Here is a 27,852-nt window from a genome sequence, read left to right as displayed (position 1 = left end):
GGCAGATTCGCGCTACAGTTCAGCCAGATTCTTGCTAAATGCCGTCTGGACAGATCTGTGATTGTAATTGCATCACCAGAGTGCAAAAACTATAGAAGAGAGAAAGATCTTGCTTTTGCATAAATGAAACTTCCCTGAACTTAATTGGTTCAAACAATGAACAATACAGCTTACCTGAAAGAAAGCTTTGTTTTGTAGAAATGTGGCAAATATGTTAGAATTTATTTTACACAGGTTATTTTAAAGGGTTTTAAAGATTTTTAATATTAGTTAAACAATATAATTATTAAGTATATTAGTTTTCTAAAACTATAATACTTAATATTTCTTAACCGGCCCCAACAATTTTCCACTTTTAGCTTTGTCACAAAATGTCTTTTTATGGTACCTTAATGAACCGAACTGAAACCGACCGAGTTCCTGTCGCTTAACGCGTTGGTTCGAAGTAGATACAGAGAGAGGCTTTGGGCCCTTTTAGGGTTACTTCGTGCATCATGTTCAAAGTTAAGTATAAACGTAGATAAATAAAAACCTACATATTTTTAAGGTAAAATTAAATGTATTAACAAAGTACAAACATATAAATAAAAGTAATAATTAAGTAAAAACTATAAATACAATTTTTACTTGCGATTAACAATCGTCAATTAAAAATAAAAAAAAATCCACTAAATGATGAATATTCTTGTGAAGAGGGTAGTACAGGACCTGATCCCTTGTAGTTTTGCCGGTGTTTCGCATTGTAATTTTCTTTCGAGTTGAAAGAAGAATGACTTGATAAATACATTATACAACATGATGAACTCATTGGGATATATTAAGATAAATTTGCGGTGTACCGGGTACCCGAGCCCACTACCCTAATTGGCAGTAGATTAAGACATGTTCACGTTGTTCCAAAAACGACATTCATGCAGCTTTAAAAAATTAGGCAAACAGCACTAATTAACCAAAATCTTCTTGTCATTTATCAAATATTTCAAACATTTCAAACATCTAACGTAGTCATATATCATCAATCAGTGTGTCTCCATGTTTTGTTATTTGACTTTACTTCATCATCATATGTTAAAATAATCCATATTTTCTGCTAAAAAGAAATATTTATGGATTATATTTCAATAATTGGCGTGACAGTTAATTACATTATATGGTCAAATGCCAAGTTGCCAACTAAACAACTATTATTTGCCATGACAATTTTTTATATACGTATTTCTTAATACAAATATAATGATCTTGTTCGAAGAGCAAGGAAGGGAGATAAAAAGGTTACGCTAAACGTACGTTTTTTCTTATTTGTCATATATCTCCAGTTAATTTTTAATTTTTTTAACAATTTTATTTAACATATTACTCTACTATAATATTCTTTTTGTCATTTTAGATTCTCTCTTTATAAAATATCAAATCAAGAACAATAAGGTTCCTTTTTTACCCTTTTGTTTTTCTCTCTTTTGTGTTTAATTCTCTTCATTTTTTTTGAAGACCAACAAATCCTTCAAATAGGTTTTTGGCTAAATTCATCACATCGGGATACACTCGTATTTCGATCCGAGAAAACCCTCACCTAAGGCCAACGCCCGTGAACACTCGCTTGAAGGCACGACAATGCGGTGAGATAAAACCTGTTTAGTTCAAGGATCTAACTTGTAAAAACCACATACTCGCGTAGTCTCCCATCATCACCCCGGTGCCTCTTAAACTAAATGTTGGAGACAAGAATCGAACCTGAGTCAAATGAAAAACCAAGTCTTTCCCTTACTATTCCGCCACTAACTCATAAAATATATTTAAAAAATACTAATATAGTGTTTTTATAAAAACGATAAAATTATTTTGCATGTTTTTATCATATCATGATATGTCTCCTGCTCGACAAAAAAAATCGTTTGTATATTTTTTGTTAGGTGCGGATGCATGAGATTAATGTTACATGAAAAAAGAACCAACTTGTTGATCAAGTCGTTTGCTATTTAATCCTTTTTATTTACTAAAAAATAATATGACTTATTTTTTAAGACAAGGTAAGTTATGTCTAAAAATGATTTTGAAAAAAAAAAACTCTAAAAAATTTAAAACAATTATAGAAAAAATGCCTTTTCTTTTTAAATAAGAAAAAAAAACATTCTTTTTTTTTGCATAAAAAGTATTTTTTGGTTAATTAAAAAAATTGTTTTATAATATACAAAAAAAAAAGAAAAAAAATCTTTAAAAAAACATTTTTTAAATAATAACGATAATGATAGATGACAAAATGGCAAAGAAAAAACATAAAATTAAGGTTTATATCGTATTAATGCAAAACTTGAGGAACGGGGTACGTTTAGTAAAAACGTAGATAAAGAGGAACGAATACGCTTAGCAGCACCCACGTGTAAAAACGGATATATGTAATGTTTGTTGACGATATAGAAATCACCACACAAGTGAACAATAGAATGACGACACCCAACTGTAGATACAAGCACCACAACTACTGTAATTAGATAATTGGGTCTAAGAGCACCACTCAAGGAGCCAATGCTGAGCTTGCATAAATGAATCAATTTAATTCATAATCAAATGAGATAAATCCAAACAAATCCTTTTCATTCTAAAGCACACTGCCATTTTCATTCATTCCATCGATACAACAGCAGATGAAATTCAGTTACATCCCATGGAGCTATAACTTACAGCATTTTCAACCCGTTCTTTATAACTGTTTGAGTAAGTTTTGTAATTATATGGTATGGTTATGAATGATTGTGAGTAGAATGTGGGAAAGTTAAATATGGGTTTCTAGCTACTATAGTATATTATATATATTTTTTAATATTTTATGAAAGGGGCTGTGAATAAATGAGAGAAAAGATAATGATAAATGCATATAAAAAATATTATTTATTGAAAAGAAAAGAGAAAAAAAATAGTGATTTTAATGTAATTATATAAGAGAATTCTAGGGACATCACCCCCATTTTGCTAAAAAAACCCATCAATATAGGCCCATATAGTCTTATATAGAGGCGTATAGGGCCCCGTATAGCCGTCCGTGTAAGGAAAGTTTGGGTGTGCCTAGTAGTAATGAGTTGGGAATGTAAAATTAAAGAAAGCTAACTTTGAAACTTGAAAGTCAAATTTAAAAAAAATATAATTATATATATTACAATTTTAGGAGTCTTAGGCTTCTAAAATTGTACCTCATGCTTTAGGGGTTGTACAAATTGTTTAATGTTTACGTCTGAATTTAACGAGTTAACACGTTACAACGTATGTGTGTGGTTGAACGTTTTTGTCTATTTTCCCCGTTTAACAGCCCCATCGCAACGTGTAGATGCTAAGTTGACTTAGTTATTCTTTTCCTATATTTTATGTTCCGGTCTAATTTCTATGTGTTAACACGACGCAACGAGGGTGTGTGGTTCAACATTTTTACGTCTACTTTTTGTTCAGTTTTCTTAACGGTTTACGTTAGTTACTGGCTACGGGAGAGGGGATGACGAACGAAGGCAGTGGTGATAACCTCATGCTTTCGAGTGGAGTGGATAAGTAAATACACGGTTTTACACCTCCGCCGCAACGCGGGGGTGTGTTAATACTAGTTTAAAATATAAAACTAGATTAAATAAGAAAAATTGCAGGTGCAAAGGTCTCAAATATGGGTAACTGATTGAAAGAAAGCTACATAAATTTGAAAAACGCCTTTAATTATTACAACACAACTTGCAGAATTACAACTTCATGATTAGCAAGAGAGAAAAACAAGCAACAAAACATATGAAACTGAAAAAGAAAACCATTATTTGTTGAATAACTGATCAATTTTCAGCTTCTCAAACAGTTTGAAAGGCGTTTTTTCTTCTAGAATGAGATGAGATTAATTTCTTCTTCTGCAATTGGTCCTAACTTGACCACTTGAACCCGTTAGAGGGCTAAGGTTGCCCATCTTCACCATTGCACTTGCAAAGTCGCGAGAGAAAGTAGCCGGATTCGAACTATATGTCCTCACCTGTGCATCCGCGGAACCTCCATTGAACAACTCTTGGTCTGAATGTAATAATCCCCTTTGGTTAATTAAATCACTAAAGTATCTGTTGTCGAAAGTTGTAGGGGTAGAATCTAGCGGTGAGAGATTGTTGTCACCACCACTCGAAGGACAATTCCGTCTCACTGAGGTCGCAAACGATGCATTAATGTTGTTTTCATTGTAGATACGATTGCGAAACGTTGTGCATCTTGCTTGACCAATTGTATGAGCTCCTACATAAAATCAGACATAATGAATATTAAGTCATTCAAAAATATAATAAATCAGAAAGAGCAATGTCTGAGCTACTTCCGCTGATGTCATTTTATATATTTTACACTAATCCCTATAAAGCTACTCCTAAATCTACACTAGCATCCATTTATGTTAATAGAATCCTCAACCATTTTGGGAGGAAAACATTTATTACATATCTTGGTATCACTAGGCTACAACCATTTACGTAATGTGACTTTTTGCATACATACGATTGTTATTGATTTTAAGGAAATGCAAAGTCTCAACCGACGTTTTAACTTAAAATTCATATAATAAAGTAACTCACCCGAGAGAGCTACCATTTCATTAGCTGTAAAACCTTTGTTTGAAAAGGATGAAATGAGGGCACTAAGACTCGAAGCTGGTCCGGGGAGATTAGAATTTGCAGCACTTAAGCTTGCTGTTGTTGAGTCCCTTCTACCGAATACGACAGTCCAACTTGGACCACCAAGCTGAAAGTTAAAATTTAATAATCCCGTTACTAAATAAACAAAAATTCATTTGGGACATCTGCCCACAAAGGCTAAAAACTTATTGAATTATTGGAGTATTATAAATGAAAATTTTGGTTATGGTCATACCCATGGTTAACAAAATGATAATAACAAAATCAGTTTAATCGGGTTATTCATGTTCAATTGGTTTAACTTACAGCCACAACAGAATCTCTAGCAGCCGTAGATAATATATCTGCACAAGAAACAACACCGGGGCATTGGCTCTCCAATTGGGTTTTGATAGTATCAATGACGTTGAATCCTCTAGCTGAATTATTATTCGGACCTGCTGTTTTTTCTCCAGTAAAATTTGCTGTGTCATCCAATAACACCGAACCATCACATCCCTACAAATAAAGCCAATTTCTTATTTTCAAGTTGCTAAAACCATACTTTAAAAAATATCATAGTCAACGAGTAAACGCCATGAGAGAAGACAATATTGTATTCAAAGTCAAATACAAATCTAAATAAATTCTCAATTTAGTATGAAAACAAACCGAGTAGGATAGGTTTTCAGCCTATAGTTGGCATGGAAAGTATTAAGTGGATAATATGTACAGTATAAAAAAAAAATTGTTCACGTTTATTAAGTATGTACAGTATATAACAACCTTGTTCACGTTTATTAAGTACGAAAAGCACGTATGGCTTAATTATATTTGTACATGCATTCTAAATTGCGTAGACGCCTGCATTCTTTGTTGTAAATAATAATAATAATAATAATAATAATAATTATAGTGATTGTAAGTAAAATCATAAATATGGGAGCAGGGAGCCTAAAGTGAAGAGACTTGCATTAACAAAGCAATCATGGAAATGAAGTCGAAGCAATGAGGCTCCCATGCGAGCTTCATTTGACACAGCCGTATTGACAGCTCTTCTTATGATAGTACTAACACTTGGACACGTACTAGCATAAAAATTGGCAGATAGCTGACCCGAACTAGATCCAAACAGAAACAATAAACATAATGTAAAAGCTGAAAGCTTAAACAAAGAAGATAAGGCCATGCTTATGCAATTCAACTAGAAACAAATGTAGAAGGAAGTGTTTGTTGTGATTGATGGAGTGTTATACCTCATCTATATATAGGGACTTTTTTTTTGTGAAGGATCTATGTGACATACCAAGTCAATGGTGGGATTGCATAAACAATATCTACGTATTAATCAGTCACCAACTCCTCCATTTCATATTTTCTCCATTCCCACTACTAGGGTTGTTCAAAAAGCTCGAGGCTCGGGCTCGTAGCTTGCTCGAAAAACGCTCGAATAAAACTAGCTATAAAAAGTTGATTTGAAACATCCCAAAAGTAATTTGGATCACTTTTGTAACCGAGCGAAAATCGACCTAGGCTCGGCTCATTGGCTCGATCTTAAGCTCGTTTAACTTCAAAATCGAGCTAGAGCCTAGCTAAGTTGCCTCGTTTAATTTTGAGCCCGAGCTTGAAACCACCCTAGCTCGACTCGTGAACAGCCCTACCCGCTACAAGAAACGACACCTATAGCAACCAACCAATCTCGACGACATAAGGTCGTCGCTGTAGCTCAGTTTTCTTGTGGGCATATTGCTGATATAGGGTTGGTCAAACATTTTTCACTTCTGAGTACCCTATCTAGATGACATGTCGTCGAGCTAGGTTGGGCCAAACTTTTGGAGAGATTTAGAAACATATGTCTGCCAACTTGAAACCATGTTTCGACTTTGACGACGTGTCGTCGGGATAGGTGTTTGTTTTAAAGATTTTTCTTTGTTATGAATAAAAGAAAAAGGTAAAACGATGATGTTTGAGAACACCTTGTTGCGATGATTTGTCCTCAAGATAGGGTAATTAAAGAAAACAATTAATCATTTTTTTATCACCTTATCTCAACGACTTGCCCTCGAGATACGGTGACCCTATACTGACAACGTCTATCTCGACGACAGATTTTATCTATTACGTCCATTATGCAGTGGCGAAGGCTATGTCGACAACAAGTCGTAGAGAAAGCCTATCTCGAGGATGAAGACCTATATATCTTGATGGCTTTTTCGTCGCTAAAGCCCAAGTTCGTTGTAAGGTCCCCTGATTCATATTGTGTATTAAAATTAAGGGCAAATATCATAAAAAACCAACATATTTTCTGGTTTTCCTCACAAAAGTCCCTTAACTTGACTTTTGCATATAAAAGTCCTTCCACTTGTTCAATTTGAATATAAAAGTCCCTCAACTCAACTTTTGCATATAAAAGTCCCTCAACTCAACCTTTGCATATAAAAGTCCATTAACTCAACTTTTACCTATAAAGTAGTAACAAGATCCTCATCTTCAAGGTTCATTGATAAGGAGTCTAACAATTCCTAATTTTTGTGGCTTGCTTCATAAGTATTGTCACTATAATCATCCTCGTCATTATTTGGGTATTGCTTCATTTTATGAAAACACATACATAACCCGTAAATAAATAACATCTACAAAAATAAAATAATCTATGAAAAAACCATATTACTACCGTTAATAATAATTTAATATTAACTCGATACTAAAATAGCCATAATACACTAGATAATTAACAAGCATACATACGGTCAAATACTCAAATGACATGAAACTTAATATATAAGACTTAATATATGGATATTATCAAACATGAATGTAAGTATAAAAAAATAATAATAAAAATAAAAAACATGTTAGAATGAAAAATCAAGAAACACAAATCGGTGATATCAAACAAGAATAATAAATGGCGATATATATATATATATATGGTTGAGTTTAATAGAGAAATCATATTAGTGTGAGAAGTTGGAGAAATCCTTTGAACCAATCAGATTTTTTCTTTTTATTTTTCTAATATAATTAAATCTAGGGGCATATTAGTAATCCTAATAATATTTCAATATGGTAACTATTAATTGCATTTGTGGCTTCAAAAATTATTTTAAACCATATTAAAAACTTTATAAAAACTTACGATTGATTATTTGTATACTTTGATCAGACTTTTTATTATTATTATTATTATTATTATTATTATTATTATTATTATTATTATTATTATTATTATTATTATTATTCATCCATGTTCCTTCTTCAACCATCCATGTCCCTTCTTCAACCTTCATACCCACCTTTCTTTTAACACTAAATCTATTTATCAAGCCTCATATTAATTCAAACAAAGATGAAGATTTGTGATCAATTTTCAACGAGATCGGTATTTATGAAGATAAACGTTATTTATGAAGATAGTTCTGACGATAACGGAACAACCGATGAAGAAGACGAAGAAACCAGTGATGAAGAAGATAAACGGTGTTTTAATGAAGCGTACGATTATAAAAATATTTAAAATTCACATCCATTTATACATGTTTGTGAATACCTTTTTTTTCTTATAATTTTATAACTATCAGGTACTAAATATAAATATATATTTCATCGCGTACACAATTATAAGATTGACAAAGTGTAATAACTAAAAATAGCCGACATAAAAATATTCACCTACATTTAAAAGAAAACAACCTACACATGAAAGTCTTTATATACTTAGTATTTTTTGACTTCTCTGGTTACAACCTTCTTTTTTCTTTTCTGGATTAACATCGCCAAGAACTACAATCGAAAATATGAGATAATAATGGTCAACCAACTTAATTTGAAAAAAATCATAGCATATGTTCTTAGGCTGCTTCTTTCATTTTTTGCTTCTTTCATTTTTTTCGCCCTTAACAACGCTTATAATCCTGTTTCTAATCACATACTCCATTGTTTTGTTGGTAATATTTTGTAAAGCCAAATTTGTTTTCCTTTGACTTAGTAGCAAACAAAACTAATTAAAAGCCTACATAATAACCTATAAGCCTGCACATAATATAACAAACAATAGATTATAACATGCTACACTGTAATATTAACAACCTACACATTAATCTTACTAACCTAAACAGTAGCATACTCACAAACAATGGAATATAACATACCACACACAACGTAAAAGTAACCTTCTAAAATAGACCCTTACACAATTATATATTCATAAAACCTTGTGAGAGAAAACCAAAAGTAATAACTACACAGTTGAATACGAACATACTGAAGTTTGCATAAATATCCTACACATGCATATTTATGTCCACAATTTACCTAGGCAACTGCTTTGGTGTACATCTTACAAACAAAAAATATACATATACCACATAATCAAACTATTAACTTACTATTATTTTCCATCAGCAAAACAAACCCAATATAATCTATTGTTTACTATATTAATGTACAAATATACAACCACAAAAGGTACAAGTATTGTAAAACCACAATATTTATTCCTACACTGTTACATACCAAGTCCTACATTTTTAACCAGTAAGTACTACACTTGAAAACATAAGCTACCAACAACTAAATAATAGCAAACACAAAAACTATTTAGATGAAATGTTTATAAATCGTAGATATCCTACACAATAAACATGAACCTACACAGTGACTATTTCATCCATATCATACAAACAAATAAGAAATCATTCGGGTATATACAATGGTTCCATTACTTGCATAATGTACCATGTCCCCTACACAACAAACTGAATTATCCTACACAACCAACCAACTTTCCTACACCACATATAGTATATTAGATATGATGTGTGAGATTGCTTAAACAAACACAAAAAAGTCAAATCACCTTGTTTGACTATTATGAAACTGAAATCTGAAATCTTAAAAAATACCCAATTTTGAGCACATCAGAACGAAAAATGACTAGTGTTGCAAGGATAGTGTAGGTATCCAGACTTCCAATTAGGGTTACACATTCAATTAAATAATCAAAATAAGATAAATCGATTAACAACAGAATACTAACCTTCACAATTGTGGCCTACTACACCTCCGACTTCAAACACAATTAGGGTTCAACCAAAACACCCTTTTATATAAAATTGATGATTAATCTTCAACAGCCTCAACGAAGATTGCTCGAATCAGGTACCAATTTGTGAATATTGTGTTGCAGTTTGTTACTTAGAGAGTTTTGGAAACAGAGAGGAAGAGAATGACGAATACAGTGATTCTTATAATCAAATTGGGAGTTTCTGTGTTTACCACAATAACAAAATTACAAGATAGCCCTTCTTTATTAAAAGACATTAAAAACAGTTACCAATAATTATAAAAATACCACAATTAGTGTAGGCCATAGATCAATATTAATCAAGGGTTAGAATTTACTTCTCACACTTCTCACGCTAATATGATTTCTCCACTAAACCATCCCTTATATATATATATATATACATGGGTAAGGTTAAAATGAAAACCCACTTGAGTTGTGAAAACTTTAGAAACACATTCTCAACCACATGTTTTTAATTAAAGTTTAAATCTTGTGGTCCACAGTTAAAGTGAATAAAAAATATAAATATAAATATAACCTTTTCTCTCTCCTGAAAACATATATAAAAATTAGTAAAAAAATGTTAAAAAACAACAAAACATTTTTATTATGTTTCGATATTTTGTATTAAATGTTACAACATATATTACATGTAACAAAAAAAAAACGATGTTACATAGGGTTTTCACAACTCAAGTGGGTTTTCATTTTATACTTTGCCTATATATATGTATGTATGTATGTATGTTTATTCTTGTGGTTCGATTTCAAGTTTATTTATTAATTTATATTAAGATTACAGACCTCATGTCGATTTCATGTTGCAAAAATTTGCCGATCGTTAATCGTTAGTTGTTTCAGTTTGCTAGGATTTATATGTAAAAGTTGAGTTAGTGGACTTTTATACTCAAAAGTTGAGTTGAAGGACTTTTATGTTTAAATTCAACAAGTGGAGGGACTTTTATATGCAAATGTCGAGTTGAGGAACTTTTGTGAGTAAAACCAGAAAATATGTTTGTATTTTTATGGTATTTGCCCTTTCTTCAAAAAGTTGTCCATTGTAAAAAGAATTTTAAGCTAACTTTCATGATTCAAAATGAACTTACGTGAGTGTTCTTTGCCAAAGAAGGGTTTTTGCTTTGCCGATAATTACGCTGTATTAGATTAATTGGATTTTTTTGTTCCTGAAATATAGGGTCTAGTTGCATAGTAAAAAAAAGTCTTATTTTATTTTATTTTATTTTATGACCCGTTAAAAAAACTGACTTCGTTTGTTTCTTAAATATTAGCCTCGTTGCATATTTTGGAGTTAGAAAACTATGTGAGTGAATCTAGGAAACTATGTAGCCTAAATTCTATATCCTAGAAAAGTACTAATCTCAACCACTAGATCTATAAGAGCCTAATCTATTTTTTCTTTACTTAGAAAACTATATCTTTCTACTTTAACCCACCTCTATACGCTAATATCACTCAATTGCAGTATAATATAACGTTTACTCATTAAAAAAATATAAAAGAAAATAAAAATAAAACTACGTGAAAGCAATGGTTCATCAAGTTCTAAAAATAGTAAGAGCATTCCCAGCCCGCCCCATCCCGATTTCTATATTTACAATAAAAAACATTATATTTCTCTCATATCTTTTGTTTAATCAAATAATATTTTTATACATTTATCATTGTAGTATTTTATCTCCTCTACTCACAACCAATTCAACAAATACTTAAAAAATAAATGCGACATAGAAAAAGTAAGAATGCTCTAAAGAACAAAAAATCAATACATTTTCTCTTTCTATCCTATAATTTACACTCATAACCACTCACAACATCAACCTGTAATTCACAATATCCCCTCATATAGTTTTAGGAATGGATTGAGAATACTCTAAGTCCGCTTATTACTAAGATCTTAGTCTGACATTAAGAAATGAAGGTTCTTAGAGCATTCCCAATGTATTCCCTAAATTATGTGATGGGTTTTTCATTTTTTAGAGATGGTAAAAAATGGTTGTGAGAGGAGGAGAGAGAAAATGTTACTGTTCATGGTTAAATTTGGAGAAGCGCACTGTTCATCTCTATAATTTTTTAATGTTTTTGAAAGTGGTTGTGAGTGAGAAAGGTAATGATAAAAGTATTTAATTGAAATTGAGAGAGAAAAGATAGTGTTTTTAGTGTAATTATAGAGATGAAGATGGAGGATTGAATGAGAATGCTCTTTTAGAGCATTCCCAACCCATCCCCTAAAATTATGTGAGGAGGGTTTGTAAATTATAGGGTGGGGTTGTGAGTGTAAATTATAGGGTGGAGAGGGAAAAGGTAGTGATTTTTTGTAAATTTGGAGAAAAGGTAGTGATTTTTTGTAAATCATAGGGTGGAGAGAAAAAACTGTAATAAAAAAGATAGAAAAAAATATTATTTAATTGAACAGGAGAGAGAAATACAGTGTTTTTTAGTATAATTATATGATATATATAGATATAGGGATAGGGAACGGGATGAGAATGCTTAGATCCTCATATGCAGAAATTTATTTTCTCTCCCTCCCCCTCTCTCTCTCTCTCTCTCTCTCTCTCTCTCTCTTTATTATTATTATTTTTTTTTACAAGAATGTCGGTGAAAATAATAATGATCAAAATGATCTAACTTAGATAATAATAATTATTAGTTACCAAAATAATGGTGGTCTATTATACTTTGTATGTATATTTTGTTTTCTAACCATCTAACTTTTATCATTTTAATATACTTCTATTTTATGTTTTTACTCAACACAGTTAAAAGTATATACAAAATAAATACAATAACACCATTTTAATAAATATTTTTAAATAACAGTATTTTGATGAATATAGTTCTCAGTTCTCACCAACACTATTTTGCAAAGAACTCTAAGTCTACACGCTTATATAAAGATTTACATTAATAAAAGACGTTTTGCACTATATACCCTCTTTTGCAATTAAAAAACAGGTAGCGGTGTAACTTGCTGCCCACTTTTCTTCTGTTTCGATATAATTAATACTTTTAGTTTAAAAATATCAACCCATTAATTATAAAAAAAAATAAGATAAAATTTGAGGACATATTTTTTAGCTTTGTAAGTTGCATTAATTATATATTTAGGATTTTACAATATCATAGGCTATATACGAAATGCATTTACATAACGCCAGTGCTGTAGAACTTGTTTGGCGCTTACTAGTCGGGTGGTGAGGTAGAGACTAACGATTAATCGGGATTAATTAGATTGGAATTTATATACAATTTTTTAATATATTAAATTTTGATCGATTTTGACCAAAAAGCGATTCAGAAACTAGTCGTGGGGTATCGACTAACTATTAATTGATGATTAATTGATGCCTAGGTACGATATTTACAACTATGATAACGTGCCTAATAACTAATATAGATTATAAATTTGATCTATTGTTCCATCACAAGCTAAGGCTGGGGAAAGACCATGGAACGTGAAAATATGATTAGGTGTGTTGGCGGGAGCTTTGTAAAGATGTTTGTAATTTGATCTATAGTCTTTATGAATCATACTTACAACTTCCTCTTACAACTTGTTCGTGAGCAAAGTATTAGTCAACTTTAGTGTGTTTTGTCTGTGTATGAACGACTGGGTTGGCAACAAGAAATGTTGCGCCAAGATTGTCACACCGCAGGATAGGTTGGGGTATCTTTTGTATATGCCTCACATCCATTTAGAGCTTACAACCATATTAATTTAGCCACAATGTCAGCTTGAGCTTTGTATTCAGTTTACATAGATAACCGATAAATTGTCCTCTACTTTCATGTGATCTATAGACAAGGTTGGAATCCATGTATATGGAAATTCCCCTGCTAGATCGACGGTCAAATGGGTAGCCAGCTGATTCACCATCCTTGAAGGCACGTGGAAACGATGTTCTTTGCCAATGTCGTTCATACGTTCCTTGCCAACGTCTATTAGTGAAGGCTTGAAGATGAGAGTTTTGTGACAGATAAACAGGTCGTGATCAATAGTGCTATTGAAGTATCAAAGGATGCGCTTAGCAGCAACGAGAGATTAGGTCTAGCGGGGGAAATTTTGAACTATATGACGATTTAGTTAGCAGCATTGAGAGTTATAGGACAACACATCGACTGTGAATTTGTTCTTCAACATTAATTTGTTCTTCGATTGGTGATGTTAGAGCTAATCAAGCAACGTTGTGATGTTGTGAAGATATAAAAAATGATTGTGGATGATTGTTATTGTAAGGTGAAAAAGAACAAGTTTGAACCGATAGGTGTGAGTGGATGTGATGCGTCGATACCAAATCAGAACACCTTTGTGTGTGTAAAATATTGTAAGTTGCATCATACATATATTTAGGCGCATAACATATCCTTTAACTAATAAATATTACAAATTAGATCCAATCCATACATTAGTTTTGTACACAGGGGCGAATATATAGTGGAAGTGGGTGGTTCCGGGTTTCGAAATAATAGTGTAGTTTTATATAGAAAATATTATAGGAACCACCTTATAAATTAGGAAGGAACCACCCTAATCTCAACTATAAGCGCTAGTCTGTTGGTAGATACTTGGTTTTGAGAGTGGGAGGTCGCGAGTTCGATCCGGGCCTGAACTTACGTTAAAACTTTTTTTTAATTAAGCCTTATGTTATCAATTTAGGGTTTCAGTTTTAACATATTACAATATCAGCGCTCTGCCTCTCAAGAGTCACGCATACACAGCCCCACTGCCACCATACCTTCTCCGACCACCGCCCACCTTCTCCGATCTCCGACCACTGCCCACCGCCGCTCATGGCCGGTCCTCTCTTTTTCCGGCCAGCCACACATCCACGGTCCACTCCACAGAGCTCCTTGCCTCTTTCCTAGTTCCTTCAACCTTCTACTCTTCCTAAAAGCATGAATCCTCCCACTTTGAAGGTATGTTCAGATTCATTTGTTAAATGTTAATTACTTGTTCTTGTTAATTGTTTTTTATTGTTTGTTGTTAAATTATTTGTTAAATTTAGTTTTTAATTTGTTAGTTTGTTAGGTTTTGTTAGTTTCTTAGTTTTTAATTTGTTAGTTTGTAATTGTTGATTTGTAGGTATTATGAATTAGGGGTGTTCACGGTCCGGTTTTAACGGTTTTGGGTCAAACCGAAGCCAAACTGTTACCAACGGTTTTTAATTATCGAAAACAAAAACCTAACCGTTAAGATTTAAAACCGAACCAAACCAAACTGTTATTAACGGTTTGGTTTCACGGTTTGGACTTTATTAAGCCTCTATAAAATCGAGGTCTCATTAGCCGAAGAAGACCCTGGCCAATCCACGTGGCCTGCTTGACGCAATATACAAGTGCAGGATACAAGTTAAAGCTAAAATTCATAAAACTTAACAATGAATACGAAGTTTGGAGAGTTAACAAGATTAACATTTAACAATAAACATACCATTAGCCTTATAAAGCCAACAATCCTTGAAATATGAACATAACTAATAGTGCAACTTAACAAAATGAAAGTCTTTTTTTCCTGCATAACAGAAAGATATGCAAGGGACTTTTGAGAGTTTGATGGCTAATGCAAAGCCCACAAATTGCATTTTAAACTTCAAATATTCTAAAGTGTGGTTTTTTTAAAATTAAACTTAATATAGTATATATTATTAAATATCTAAATAGTTAATATATATTATTAAATCTTACGGTTCGGTCCGGTTTTATACGGTTGGTTTTTGGTAAAAATTATAAACCAAACCGTTCATTACTGTTTGCAAATTTGAAACCGACCGACCGAAAGCTATAGAAAAAAACCAACCGCGAAACCAAACCGATGAACGGTTTGGACGGTTTCACGGGTTGAAACCGAACCGTGAACACCCCTATATGTATATCAAGAGATATTTTCAATGACAATGTCTCTTTTATTATTTTATCGTATTTTTATTATGTCAAGAACTTTGCCCAAACTATCGAATCGACCCGAACCTCAAACCGACCTGAAATTTTTTATACCCGACTATGAAATTGAAGCACCTAAAGTAGTGCACCACCTGAAAAAAATTTCTGGATCCGCCACTGTACACAGTGGGCTGTTATTTGTTTTATTGCAAGATCAATGACTAAAGGTTTTTCTTGTTTATTTTCTTTTTTTTTTAGCTTTAGATGCTAATTATTAGAGAAAAATATGATTTGCGTTAATATACTTAGTAGGCGGTGAGACCATAGTTACCGAATTCGCTAGAAGACCCGCGAATTGCGAATTAGTTGGCGATGAACCGAAACGAAATTCGCTACGTACCGGTTCGCTCCGGTACGACGTACCAAACGAGCGAATTCGGTGTGCCAATTCGCTCCAATACGTTGTGCCAATTTCTGCCGGAGATGCTGCCGTTTTTTCCGGTAAAAGAGGAAGGTGGAAGAGAAGAGGCGACTGCATCTGCGTGGCGTCATTTTAGGTTTTTATAACTTTAGTGAATTTGACATTTTACCCCAATCTTTCATATTTAGTCCCTAAAGTTTATAAATTTTTACCTAAAAACAATTAAATATGTAAAATTAGTTTGTTTATTTTAACAATTAGCCCATTTTATTTTCACTAGTTTACATTTGATCCTTAAAGTTATAAATTTATACATAAAAAGTATAGATTACCATTAGATATATAATTATGTTTAAATAGTTATTTTCTCAAGCAACCGCCCCCCCCCTTTTTTTTTCCAGCCACCAGCGAGCCCGCCCGTCTTCACTCCAGCAACGCTAAAACCATACAAAACGAGAGCCTAAACTTCTATTTCTTGTAAATACAGAAGCCTCTCAATCGTCTTTGCGCATCATCCTTTACACTCAATTCATTGCAAAACACTCTTTGTAATCATCTTCAAGATTGTTGACAAACCAAAACTCCGACAAGACGAGCACCTTCATATTATTCACGTGTGTTGACGAATCGGAACTCCGACAAGTCTGCCCATTAAGACAGCTACGAGTTTACTCTTTCATTGGTACACTCTTAAGATATTAGCAAATTGAAGGGTTACACAAAATGTAATTTACACAAGTTATCTGGTACTAGATCTAATTAGCTTACATGGAGATGAAGATGGTAAATAATTTCTTAGGTAAACAAACCGCCGATTAGGCTGATTGGATAGTGATGGAGAGAGTCTCCTCTCCGACACCATCCAACCTAAGAGTAAAGCCGTTAGAGCCGTCTCTAAAAATCCTTAAAATATTAAGGGCTTGTGGCAAGTGATAAACATGTCTATAAAATATAAACTTAATAACTCATATATAAAGTAATTATTCAACGACAATAGTGAAACAAAAAACAAAACAAAAGTATATTAGCAAAATCATTTTTAAATATTTAAACGAACAGTGAAATTATCTTACCATTTTTGGCTTTAAACTAAAAGGTTCTTTTTTTTTTCCTTTAAATATGAAAATGAAAGAAAAAATATGACTATTAACATGGGGTTAATGAAAATTAGACTCGTAACATAGTAACTATTAATGAAAATGAAAAACAAATGGATATAAAGAATTAAAGAGTAGCTATTAATGGTATCGAATTACATGGTTTACATCATATATGCACAGTAAAGTGAATATGTGTTTGCTGCAGATCTAACTTAAATGTGAAACTAATCAAAACTACGTTGTATTGATTAAATTCATTTAAAAAAAAATTAATTTATTCATTTTTCATTTTTTGTTTTTTCCTCCACGGATCTAGCAACTTCTTGATTAACAATTCTCCTCCACCTCAAATATTCGATCACTACCTTCTACTGTCGAGGAATTTTCATTTACGATTGCCTATTCAAATGAAGAATATAACATAAAATATGATATAATTAATTAATTATAATATTGAATGAGAGAAAGCCCAACTAAATGACTTTTTTGTTCTTGCATATCCATTTGGAGAATGAGGAAGTAGCTCTTTTTTTCTTTCTACACTTTGATGTAGATTGCAACGATAGAATTCAAGTAAATATCAATGATTTGTGCTGACTAAATTGACAACACTCAAATTTAGTTCTAGATCTGTTGAGGGAAAACAAGGAATGAAAATGAATTAATTAAAATTTTTAATTGAATTTAATCAGAACTACATTATTTTGATGGGTTTTACATCTAAGTTAGATGTGCAAAAGTCCCATATTCACTTTCTCCTATATACATATATATAAATGAATCAAATTTTTACGGGCCTAAAAAACCGATGGGCCTTGGGCGTCGTCCTCTTTGCCCACCCTTCTGGACTGGGCCTGAGAGCCTTATTCGAGAGGAATTAAATGAGTGAAAGTATTGAATGCGAATGGTTACCTCATTATGCCTAAAGTACGGGCTACACATATACATAGATACATACATATATATATATGTGTGTATATATATGTGTGTGTATATATATAATCGTTGTTTAAGAAGTTTATGCAGGAATTTTAGAAATAATGTTTGGGATTCTTTTAACATGATATTATATAGAAAGACATCATGTATAATAATTTAAAACACAATGAAATAGGTCATATTTTGGCTGTACGTGAACTTTATTCCATATCTTTTCACAACTTTTCTAGATTAAAATAACCGAGAGGAGTACAAGTCAACGACTTACGGAGTATAACCCTTACATATCAGTTTAAAGCGAACCTTAACTAATTTGGAAATCTATCTATTTAGACCCTTCGCATAGTTCATACATTTTACCATCTATTACTGGTTAAGGTTTTACGCCCTCATCAGTTAACGATTGATATAAAACCTAAAGATAAATTAACATGAATCTAATCCATCATGCATAACTTCATTGAAAGGCTCAAAGGCAGATTGAACCACACACACAAACCAAAAAATCAATTTATAATATGCAACCATATACATCAAAAAATCACAACAAAGCACTGATTAGTGATTACATCATACCGTAAAAGCAAAACATCCAGTAACAAGACAATTACTAAGATTCATTGTATCTAACAGGCTATAAAGTGATTCCAAGCTCTTTTTCACCTGATGAACTTTTAACAAATGATCATTTTAGAGCTTATTTTGGGTACATTTAATCCGTTTCATCGTCTATTAGTTTGGGAGAATGTTGGAAACAAGACACATATGTACTCCACATGTCTTTGTGTGCTACGCACGCATTTTCTAAACCATGCACACGTGAAAAGCAATTACTAATATATATAAAAGAGAAGTTTGGCGCCGCTGTACTATGATTGGTCCATTTGTCAAGATTCTATTGGACCAAGTTTTTTTTTGTCTTTTGTTTTAAACTTTGATAATTATATTTCTAATTATCTTTGTTATGTTTGTTTTTTATTAGTTTAGTTTCAATACCAATATACCGTAACGGATGTGATAAAAACTGACGTAATTTGCGTTGACTTAGCGCATTTTGTTTTAGTTATAGTACCGTAACGAAACTGACCGAATGACAATTTATTTTTTGTAGTCCGGCTTTATAACGAACGTGAAAAACCTAACCAAATTTGCATAGACCCATGATGACCGTCGTTTGAGTCATGCAAAAACCTAATTAACCTAAGCAGCTAGGGTAAGTCAGGTATCGTATCCACCAGGAGTATGTGGTCAGTGTGAAGTGAAATCAATTCCTAAATTATGAAGTAATTCAATTAAAGTGCTGATCACACTAGCAAACGGTTTATATGTTATAACAAGCAACCAAGTAATCACGTATTCAATCAATTAACAAAGACAAATCACACCCGGGAATTCAAGTAAGTAACTAACAGCAATCTCATGCAACCTAACAGATTAATTATCTCGTGTCAACTACAGACTGACTAACCGGTTAAACCTTAGGCATCCACGCTCGGTAACACACGGCACTGGTTATCAAACGGTCCCTGCCAGTGTGACTCAACTAAGGGCAAATGTATGCTTTATTGCAATTAACAGGTCAAACAATCCTATGAGCAATTATTATAGCAATCGACAAACTAATCGTTCTGATCGAAATAAACCTAAACCGACTGATTGTACGAACATATTAAACATCAATACTCATAGATTAACATCAAAACAATTACAATTAGTTTTTCTAGTACATGAGAAATAAACTGAAAGATTACAAACTATACATCCCGGGTATGACTCGAAGGAACTAGCCGCGCATCGGCATCTCTCGGGCCTCGGTTATGATCTGGTAGGCCATGTATGATGCTTAGAGATGATTGGAAGTGATAGGGGCTCTCTCTTTTGGTATGAAAATCCCCGGAAGGTGAAGAATAGCGTCTCCGGTCGTCAAAACGTAATCTAAAACAAAACCCTGACTTTCACGATTCTGGGGACCATCGCATAGCGCGATGGCCCGATGGACCAAAAGTCAACGCAGACGCGATGCCCCACCTTCAACACCCATCGCGCTACACGATGGGTCTCCTTTCTTAGCAACTTCACATGATTGCCTCGGTAAGCGTGCTAGACATCTCGGGTCTTCATTCCATGCTCGTACAGGTCCAAATTAAACGCGTTAAGTACCTGTGACTTGAAACACAACAAACACGTATAAAGTACCAAAGTTCCTAAACTAAACACGTAAAACAAGTACGTTAACACAATTAAATAAGTACAAATAAACCGAACATCACATCCCCACACTTATCTTTTGCTTGCCCTCAAGCAAAACTCTAAAGTAAACATTAACCGCCATCATAGGTCAACAAATTATCACCATTAATACTAGCAAGGTTTAAGGTTATACCAAGTTTTCCAGACTGACACTTTCTAGATTGACAACCCACAAATAAAGTTAATGTTACCATAAAACTATAGAATCGCCCAGACAAGTGTACTTTGTTTCCGGTTAGAGCATACAGGTTCACACCCCTCACACTATCAACACTCCTCTCGGTTTAACATCTGAACTGACAAAAAAATGTGCCAGTATATGTCTCTGCCCTCAATATACCTAATATGAGTTACAACTTAATATGCTTGCAGGTCAGTCTTATCTCCACCCATTAACCACCGGTTGCATAAAGACTCGGACTAGGGTTTTGCTGAGGCTTAGGTTTGGGTGCGGATTAGGCTTATTTAGTGACTCAGGTGGATGAAACCCAGTGAAACAAACCAATATACAGACTCACGAATACAAACGAACTAATTACATAATCAACAGCTAATAACAACTGCAATACTGAAATGATAACTTCTTTTTGTCTTTTTGCTGTTTTTTTTTAACTGATATTTACAACTCTGAACTTTACAACTCATCTGACTAAGTACAACGTGAAATATATACTACTCGATAATAAACTGGATTTCATCACACGGGTAAAAATAAAATAAAGGCCAAGGCTGAAATGGTGTGTAATGTTCAGTTTAACAAACGAAAAAGGAATATGGTCCAAACGGGCTCCTAGAGGATAATGTCGGGTAAGGAATTTATTTAGTGAGGAAAATATGTACGGAATGGGTTTTCTAAAGTCCTAATCTCCATACAGGTGGTGGTATTAAGATCTCGAAAAGCATGTGACAAGCAAGTTCTAATTCTGTAAAACATATCGGTTTTCCTCAATAAATGGTAAGACATGTTTTATATCTATTATATAATATGCGTATTAAGTATAGGGGCCAATCTCACAATATATCTGGAAATATGGGCTGCCGATATAAAACATGTATACCCGTCCCCTTGACTCGTTATCTCGGCCTAAAGAATTCCATTTTCCAACTTCTCATTTTGAAAACATTTGTCGGGAAAACTATCGAGAAGCTAAAAAACCAATCATGACCAAAAACCTCTAACATGGCATTAATAGCAATAAGTGGCAGTTAACAACTTAAGTTTCTGAATACTATTCGAGGTACTATCGGGCTAAAAATTTTAATTTTCCCCCATCCCCACACGTTATTATTGCTTTAAGCATCACTATAATGCGTGAAAAGCAATTTGAAGCATATTAGCAAATTCATAAATAATTTTGAATCAAACAATTCTCAAAACTTACAAATTACTGAATTAGAATAGTTCTTGAGTCCAAACTCCTTTGAGACAAGTTATATCCTAACCAAAATTACAGAATTAAGGTAAGACGAAACGACTATGATTGAGTAAAGGGGGCTTTAAACGTAATAAGACTCCACGCATCCCTTCTCAACTCCTTGGGGAGTAGTGCCCCCAAGAAACAGCCTTGTCAAACGACCGACGAGGCTCTATACCCTAGGAACGGTATAGAGAGCAGTTTTTTCGTTTGGATTTGTTGTTTTTTTTTCTCGGAGGGATTTTCCGATTGGAGTGGTGAGATTTCATCTCCCCCTCCCTAGACCCCTCCCCCTCTTTTAAGGGCCAGCCCTTACTCAATTCGTAAACGAATTGCGGACTCGAGGTTGGCTAGAAAGAGTTAGTAGTTCTATACTGCTAGCTCTTGCTAGCCGCTAGGAAGGTGATCCACCCGAATCATCATTCCTAGCTACAGGCTAGGTAAATAGTTAGTAGTTCTACGCAGTTCTTGCTAGCCGCTTGGAGGAGAAGATCACCCGATCTTGTCTCTCTAGGCTATAATACTTTAAAACAAATTTAAAGTTGATGTTTTTTTATAAAAATATTTTAAAGCCATTAAAAAGAAATTGTAAAATTGGGGTGTCTTGCCAGAAGTCTTGGATTTTAGTACATATTTTAAGTACTTTGATTAAAATAAAATAAATTATATATCTTAAATATCATTCAAAAAAATATATGTATATCTTAAATATCTTATACAGTGGTTTGATTTTCCATGAAAACGTCGTGTGAGTGTGTGATAACTTGGAGTCAACATTATCTCCATGTGATAATATTTTGTCATTACATCTATAACACGTTTACAAGGTGATTTAGTCCAAACATGATGCTTTATATTCTAGATATTGATATTGATGGCATCTCCATGTAAACACATTGTAAATCCAAAGACTATTCATGCTATTCATTAACAGTCATTTGTAATTGTCGAAACACGAAATGAATCTGACCTGATCCATGACGATGTTTCCACGGATTTTCGAGATGAACGAACCACGTCTTGATCCTCTTCTGCGGCTGTGCTTGAGACCTGCGATGTTGAGACCTGCGATGGCTTTTTGGGGGTGTGGAGGTGACTGCTAAGATATCCTGAGGATTTCTTGTTTACAGACACAAAAAAGTGGTGGTGGCTCTTATTGAGCATCACATCCAATAAGGAGGTGGAGACCTCCTTATATAGAGAGTCTCATGGCCACCATCATGATACCCTAATGGGCCTAGCCCAGTTAGGGTTACCTCCACAAAACCCCCTCAGCCCAATAACATTGTATTAGTCCATGTAATAAAATAAGCCAAACATAATAGATTTAGGGTCGTAGAACCGGGTTTTAGTACCATACCCCTACAACACCCCAAGTCCAGCGTTGCTCCTGGGCGCGCAAGCGTCTAGGTGGAGCGCTGGACTTTATAAGGTGTGAGGCGGTTTTTTCCCTTTTCTTTGGCCTTGTCTTTATTGTCTTTGAGTTTTGGGAGGTTTTCTTCATGATGGTGACGAGCTGTAAAAATAATGAAGCTTGCGCGTGAGGCGGCTTACGAGCTATAATAATAGAGCCTGCGCGAGTTGCGGCTTACGAGCTATAATAATAATGAAGCTTGCGCGTGAGGCGACTTACGAGCTATGAGAATAATAATGAAGCTTGCGCGAGAGGCGACTTACGAGCTATAAGAATAATAAAGCTTGCGCGTGAGGCGTCTTATGAGCTATAAGAATAATAACAGCTTGCGCGTGAGGCGTCTTATGAGCTGTATGAATAATAAAGCTTGCGCGCAAGGCGTCTTACGAGCTATAAGAATAACGACAGCCTGCGCGCGAGGCGTCTTATGAGCTGTATGAATAATAAAGTCTGCGCGCGAGAGGCGTCTTACGAGCTATAAGAATAATAACAGCTTGCGCGCGAGGCGTCTTATGAGCTGTATGAATAATAAAGCCTGCGTGCAAGGCGTCTTACGAGCTATAAGAATAACGACAGCCTGCGCGCGAGGCGTCTTATGAGCTGTATGAATAATAAAGCCTGCGCGCGAGAGGCGTCTTACGAGCTATAAGAATAATGACATCCTGCGCGCGAGGCGTCTTATGAGCTGTATGAATAATAAAGCCTGCGCGCGAGAGGCGTCTTACGAGCTATAAGAATAATCACAGCCTGCGCGCGAGGCGTCTTATGAGCTGTGTGAATAATGAAGCTTGCGCGCGAGGCGTCTTACGAGCTATAAGAATAACGACAGCCTGCGCTCGAGGCGTCTTATGAGCTGTATGAATAATAAAGCTTGCGCGCGTGGCGTCTTATGAGCTGTAATAATAGTGGAGCCTGCGCGCGAGGCGGCTTACGAGCTACTTTATGTCCCGCGCCACGCGCAGATGTTGCATGCGCGTGCGCGTAGACTTTGGTTATGTGTTATGCGCCACGCGCAGATGTGTGAGCATATGTGGTGCATGAGCATGTGGTATGAGGATTCCCAACCTTGAAGTTTAGCGCGTAGCCATATGGGACATTATGAGGATTCCCAACCTTGGCGCGTAGGCATATGTGATATCATGAGGATTCCCAACCTTGTGGCGCGTAGCCATATGGGATATTATGAGGATTCCCAACCTTGAAGTTTGGCGCGTAGCCATATGGGACATTATGAGGATTCCCAACCTTGGCGCGTAGCCATATGGGATATTATGAGGATTCCCAACCTTGAAGTTTGGCGCGTAGCCATATGGGACATTATGAGGATTCCCAACCTTGGCGCGTAGCCATATGGGATATTATGAGGATTCCCAACCTTGAAGTTTGGCGCGTAGCCATATGGGACATTATGAGGATTCCCAACCTTGGCGCGTAGCCATATGGGATATTATGAGGATTCCCAACCTTGAAGTTTGGCGCGTAGCCATATGGGACATTATGAGGATTCCCAACCTTGGCGCGTAGCCATATGGGATATTATGAGGATTCCCAACCTTGAAGTTTGGCGCGTAGCCATATGGGATATTATGAGGATTCCCAACCTTGAAGTTTGGCGCGTAGCCATATGGGATATTATGAGGATTCCCAACCTTGGCGCGTAGCCATATGGGATATTATGAGGATTCCCAACCTTGAAGTTTGGCGCGAGGGCTGATGCGCGCATGCACGGCGATGGAGTGATGACTCGTGAATGCGCGTGCATGGCGGAGGTCTCTTGCGCAAAACCCAGATGATGGTTTCCGCGGCGGCACATGCACGGCTGCGGAGTGAGAATCCGCGGGCGCGCGTACATGGCGGCGGAAGTCTGGTAATTTCTGGATCTGCAATTTTAGAGTCATACCTGCAACTTTAGACCTAAAATCCAGGTCTGTAATCTAGATCTAGATCTGTAAATCAGATCTAGGTAGATCTGAAGCTCGGAGCAGATTTAAAACCATCACAGATCCGGAGACCTGATCATTTGAATCAGGCCGTTTCTTCTTGCCCAGATCTGGAAGCCTCTTTTTAGATCTATGGATCTTTTTGAGCTTTAATAGAACAAGCCTTGAAGCCTTTTTCTGTAAACTTCCAGATCTGGGTTTTTCCTGGGAGAGATCCGACAGCCGAGATGAAGATTGAAGGGTAGTTCGTTGCCGTCCCACGGATGGCGCCAATGTCGAAACACGAAATGAATCTGACCTGATCCATGACGATGTTTCCACGGATTTTCGAGATGAACGAACCACGTCTTGATCCTCTTCTGCGGCTGTGCTTGAGACCTGCGATGTTGAGACATGCGATGGCTTTTTGGGGGTGTGGAGGTGACTGCTAAGATATCATGAGGATTTCTTGTTTACAGACACAAAAAAGTGGTGGTGGCTCTTATTGAGCATCACATCCAATAAGGAGGTGGAGACCTCCTTATATAGAGAGTCTCATGGCCACCATCATGATACCCTAATGGGCCTAGCCCAGTTAGGGTTACCTCCACAAAACCCCCTCAGCCCAATAACATTGTATTAGTCCATGTAATAAAATAAGCCAAACATAATAGATTTAGGGTCGTAGAACCGGGTTTTAGTACCATACCCCTACACAGTGTTTCGATTATGTTATTGGTTAGTCACACGAAAATGATAAATTATCTAAACTATATATGTATATTTATGTATGACTAGAGACGTACGAATCATTCTTATGAGAAGAAACATCGTCTCAGCCAAGTTGTCAGGCAAGCATATGACACCATTTGTTTTGTTAGTTACAATTTGGTAGTTTAGGGGTCAAATTTAAACATCTAGAAGTTAGAGGACTAAAGATGTCAAAAGTGTTAAAGTTAGTAAAAGTCGTTAGCGGGAGTCGTTAGCTTCTGTTAGTCAATTGGTTGTATACTTGTATAACTACCTCAAACAAATCAATGGAACAATAGCTATTATTTGGTTGAACTTCTTTCTCTTTGTTTCCCTCGATCTTCAATTTGTAGCTAACATATTGATCTCATTATCTACTTGTAATTTTGTTGTATGACTTAATAAAATATAAGCCCTAGTTTCCGTCCGTAAAAATAGGTCATCCGAACCAAACCACACTAAATATCTCTTGTCCTTGTCATTTATTTCGTGTGTTGTGCGCTAGTATAGATCCACCACTGACGTGAACGACGAAAGCATGTGATATGATCCTTAGATCAATTAGGATTCTTTTCTTGCAAGTAATTCATTAAGTTTATCTATCCATCCAATGTGATGTAGTGGTAGGGAGTTTGGGTTTTTAACGCAGACTCAAGTTCAATTCTCACTTACAACACTTTGGGAGGATATGGGTGGCTCAATAAAGGAAGACTAAGATTTTTTGTGATTTTCAGTTCGATCCTGAGCGCATCGGGGTTTTACCACCAGTGAGCCTTCGGGCAGTGGGTTTTCCTCGAAACTGGAGATAACTTGGAGGCGCTTAAGGGCTCTGTACGGCTGGGTTGGGCCAACTGGCGGTGGCCTTTTGCCATTGGGTCACCCCATACGGAGTACTTAGGCATTCTCTGTTTGTTGGCCGTTCAAAAACAAACTCATATCCAATATCTAGTTTCCTTATTGTTTTCTTATTAACTTATTTTTTCCAATTTTTATGTCTTTTCTTTTCCTATAAATTGTAATCGTTTCAATAAGAAAAAAATCAGAAAATTGTCTCAAGTTTGGTTTCTTTTCTTCTCTCTTGTTCTTAGAGCCTAACTCACTCTACGGGTTTATCGGTGGATTGACCATCTCGAATCAGTCTCTATCAATTTGCTTTCATCAGCTTACTCATGCCTCCTTCGTCACGTGACGACCTAATCATGGCCTTGGTTGAGCGACTTAATCGGTTGCTGCATCATAATGCTTTCATGGCCGTTCAATGAGCCATACAAATTGAAGCGCTACACACCTCCAACACATCCCTCACAGCTGCGATCACCAACCTAACCGCGACGTTCGATCAATCACATCAACCACCACCCTTCCAAGTCGTGACCCAAGTGACTACATCTTTCATTCCTTCTATGAAACCACATTCCTTCTCCATGTTAAACAACACCCAACCAATTAACATCCCACAACTGCCGTCGTCGAAGTCGGAACCAATTCCAAAACACGAGCTATCACTCGGCCCTACAACTCCACCGGTTCCGTCTCCAAATTCAATTTTTTCGACTGTGGCTGTTACTCAAACTTCAACTGCACCACCTACAACGAAACTTACACAGCCACCTACCCAGTTGAAACGTCCTCGACCCTTAAACTAGTACCATCCCTCACATTTGGTTTACTTAATCTCACCAACAAGAAAGTTGAGGAGCCCACAAAACTTGACATTTGGAGCGTGGCTAACTATTATGCCAAAAATGGCATTTACATCATTGCTAAGGATTTAATTAAATGTGGAGTGATACAAGGAATCCGAATTGAAAAGCGTGAGTGGCCCCCACCTTGGTGTTTCCTTAAATCCTTGTCGATTGCCACCAAAAGACTCGAATGGCGACCACCGTGGCGACTGGTTGAGGCCGGCCCATATGTGGTAGTCTTACTCGAATGGCGACAGCCGTGGAAAACGCGTTCCGTTCTTGAGGACGAGATTTTTTTGATGGGGTGGGGAATTGATACGATCCGATGATCAATTAGGATTCTTTTCTTACAAGTAAAGTAATTCATTTATCCA

The 27,852-nt window shown here is 35.3% G+C and overlaps 1 protein-coding gene across 1 annotated transcript; it reads right to left on the bottom strand.

The window, feature by feature from the left end:
* Positions 1–3,674: 3,674 nt before the first annotated feature.
* LOC143607154 (cationic peroxidase 1-like) lies at positions 3,675–5,837 on the bottom strand. Its single transcript, XM_077082700.1, has 4 exons — positions 5,590–5,837; positions 4,944–5,135; positions 4,578–4,743; positions 3,675–4,245 (listed from the first exon to the last, which is right to left on the bottom strand). Exons 1-4 carry the CDS (start codon positions 5,803–5,805, stop codon positions 3,863–3,865), a joined length of 957 nt encoding a protein of 318 aa, XP_076938815.1. The 5' UTR covers positions 5,806–5,837; the 3' UTR covers positions 3,675–3,862.
* Between the last annotated feature and the right edge of the window lie 22,015 nt (positions 5,838–27,852).

The sequence above is a fragment of the Bidens hawaiensis genome, unplaced genomic scaffold (genome assembly GCF_021521415.1).
Source record: "Bidens hawaiensis isolate Kalapana, Puna unplaced genomic scaffold, B.hawaiensis_p1.1 tig00079793_1, whole genome shotgun sequence".
NCBI lineage: Eukaryota > Viridiplantae > Streptophyta > Magnoliopsida > Asterales > Asteraceae > Bidens > Bidens hawaiensis.
This window is presented reverse-complemented; position numbering and strand designations above follow the sequence as displayed.